General features: G+C 55.6%; 1 protein-coding gene across 1 annotated transcript in view; it reads left to right on the top strand.

The window, feature by feature from the left end:
• Positions 1 to 1,209: 1,209 nt before the first annotated feature.
• Positions 1,210 to 3,191, top strand: part of LOC145340715 (protein FAM131B-like) — a gene marked incomplete at both ends in the record, with an annotated part of 24,466 nt that continues 22,484 nt past the window's right edge. Inside the window, 1 exon segment of the mRNA XM_080185176.1 lies at positions 1,210 to 1,319. Within this exon segment, the coding sequence (XP_080041302.1) occupies positions 1,210 to 1,319 (110 nt within the window).

Raw genomic sequence — 3,191 nt, 5'->3', positions numbered from 1 at the left:
GTGAGGAGGAGGTAGGAGATGGGAGTGAGGAGGAGGAGGGAGATGGGAGTGAGGGAGAGATGGGAGTGAGAGGGGGAGGAGACGGAGTGAGGGAGGGGGAGGGGGAAGAGATGGAGTGAGGGAGGGAGATACAGAGTGAGGGGGGAGACGGGAGTGAGAGAGAAACACTCAGTGAGGGATGGCTCAGAATTCCAGGGAATTTGAGTTTCGGGAAACGGGGATCTGGATAATCGGGAAAGGGGGATTGCGGATAATCGGGAACAGATTGTCCGGATGGTTTCGTTTGGATGGTCCTCTCTCCCCCTAATCACGCCTCTCTCTGCCCCCAGGACCCCTGGTGCTGACTCTCTCTCTTTCTCCCCCTCGGACCCCCAGTGTTGACGCTCTGCCCAGAACCGCGGTGCTGACTCTCTCCCCAGAGCCACAGTGCTGACTCTCTCCCTCGGACCCTCAGTGTTGATGCTCTCCCCGGAACCGCGGTGCTGATGCTCTCCCCAGAACCACGGTGCTGACTCTCTCCCTCGGACGCCCAATGTTGATGCTCTCCCCGGAACCGCGGTGCTGACTCTCTCCCCTGGACGCCCAATTTTGACACTCTTCCTGAACCGCGGTGCTGATGCTCTCCCTGGAATCGCGGTGCTGACTCTCTCCCTCAGACTCCCAGTGTTGATGCGATCCCCGGAACCGCAGTGTTGACGCGATCCCCGGAACCGCAGTGTTGACGCGATCCCGGAACCGCAGTGTTGACGCGATCCCCGGAACCGCAGTGTTGACGCGATCCCCGGAACCGCGGTGTTGACGCGATCCCCGGAACCGCGGTGGTGACGCCACCGGTGTTGACCGCGATCCCCGGAACCGCGGTGTTGACGCGATCCCCGGAACCGCGGTGTTGACGCGATCCCCGGAACCGCGGTGTTGACGCGATCCCCGGAACCGCGGTGTTGACGCGATCCCCGGAACCGCGGTGTTGACGCGATCCCCGGAACCGCGGTGTTGACGCGATCCCCGGAACCGCGGTGTTGACGCGATCCCCGGAACCGCGGTGTTGACGCGATCCCCGGAACCGCGGTGTTGACGCGATCCCCGGAACCGCGGTGTTGACGCGATCCCCGGAACCGCAGTGTTGACGCGATCCCCGGAACCGCAGTGTTGACGCGCTCCCGGAACCACGGTGCTGACACTCTCTCTCTCTCTCTCCCCTCGTTCTAGCCGCGGAGGCCGTTCCAGTCGACTGGAAAGATTGCCGGGATTTGGAGAGCGCCAACTTGGAAAGTAACAGCTCGCTGCCTGGAAGCACGACTCAGCAGTCCTCAACCGAGGTAGGGAACCCCCAGCGAGGGAGCGAGGGGTCCTCCCAATTGAGGGAGGCAGGGATGCCGAGTGAGGGAGCGAGGGTCCCCCCCCCAAGCGAGGGAGCAAGGTGCCCCCCCCAAACGAGCGAGGGAACGAGGGTTCCTCCCAATTGAGAGAGCGAGGGACACTGAGTGAGGGAGTGAGGGTCCCCCCCAACGAGGGGACAGAAGGTGCCAGAGTAAGGGTTCCCCCCCCCACCACCCCAGTGAGAGAGAGAGAGATGGAGTGAGGGATCCTAAGCAAGGGAGAAATGGAGTGAGGGACACCGAGTGAGGGAGCGAGGGGTCCCCAGTGAGAGAGGTAGAGTATATAAAGAGAAAAAGATTGACAAAAACAGATACTAATGGCAGAATTCATGTTTCTAATGGTTAAATGAGAGAAAGTTGGTGGCGATACGAGGGTTGGTGGTGTTGTGGATGGTCTGGAGGGGTGTCAGAAGTTGCAGTGTGACATAGATAGGATGCAAGACTGGGCAGAGAAGTGACAGATGGACTTCAACGCGGATAAATGTGTAGTGGTCCATTTTGGCAGGACCAACGGGATACAGGAGTACAATATCAAGAGTAGGAGTCTTAGCTGGGTTGAAGAGCAGAAGGATCTGGGCGTCCGGGTCCATAGGACTCTTAAATTGGCCTCGCAGGTGGAGGATGTGGTCAAGAAGGCGTATGGTGTACTGGCCTTCATTAATCGAGGGATTGAGTTTAGGAGTCGGGAGGTTTCATTAATCGAGGGATTGAGTTTAGGAGTCGGAGGTTTCATTAATCGAGGGATTGAGTTTAGGAGTCGGGAGGTTTCATTAATCGAGGGATTGAGTTTAGGAGTCGGGAGGTTTCATTAATCGAGGGATTGAGTTTAGGAGTCGGGAGGTTTCATTAATCGAGGGATTGAGTTTAGGAGTCGGGAGGTTTCATTAATCGAGGGATTGAGTTTAGGAGTCGGGAGGTTTCATTGATCGAGGGATTGAGTTTAGGAGTCGGGAGGTTTCATTAATCGAGGGATTGAGTTTAGGAGGCGGGAGGTTTCATTAATCGAGGGATTGAGTTTAGGAGTCGGGAGGTTTCATTAATCGAGGGATTGAGTTTAGGAGTCGGGAGGTTTCATTAATCGAGGGATTGAGTTTAGGAGTCGGGAGGTAATGCTGCAACTTTATAAGACCCTTGTCAGACCCCACTTGGAGTACTGTGCACATTTCTGGTCGCCTCACTACAGGAAGGATGTGGAAGCTATTGAGAGGGTGCAGAGGAGATTTACAAGGATGTTGCCTGGATTGGGAGGCATGCCTTATGAGGATAGGTTGAGGGAGCTGGGACTCTTCTCCCTGGAGAGACGGAGGTTGAGAGGGCGACCTGATAGAGGTTTATAAGATGTTGAGAGGTATAGATAGGGTGGATTCTCGGAGGCTATTTCCCAGGGCTGAAACGAGAGGACACAGGGTTTAAGGTGCTGGGGGCAGGTACAGAGGAGATGTCAGGGTAAGTTTTTCACTCAGAGGGTGGTGAGTGAGTGGAATCGGTGGTGGTGGTAGAGGCGAACTCACTGGGGTCTTTTAGAGACTTCTGGATGAGTATCTGGGATCTAATGGGATTGGGGGTTATAGATAGGCCTGGTAGGTAGGGATAGGATCAGCGCAACCTGTGGGCCGAAGGGCCTGTGTGTGCTGTAGTTTTTCTATGTTCTAACTCATAACGGGGAATGAGGAAATGGCAGAGGAATTAAATTTGGTTTTGTCTTTGTGACAGGAGGCATGAATGATCCCCCGGACGTTCTGGGGGAAACGTGTTTTAGTGAGGAGGTGAAGGAAAATCAGCATTTAGTTGAGGAATGGTTTTGGGGAACTG

Source organism: Carcharhinus amblyrhynchos, unplaced genomic scaffold (assembly GCF_965287045.1).
Source record: "Carcharhinus amblyrhynchos unplaced genomic scaffold, sCarAmb.v2.hapA chromosome_1327, whole genome shotgun sequence".
Taxonomy (NCBI): domain Eukaryota; kingdom Metazoa; phylum Chordata; class Chondrichthyes; order Carcharhiniformes; family Carcharhinidae; genus Carcharhinus; species Carcharhinus amblyrhynchos.
The sequence above is the reverse complement of the archived record's forward strand: the minus strand, read 5'-3'. Positions and strand labels throughout refer to the sequence as shown.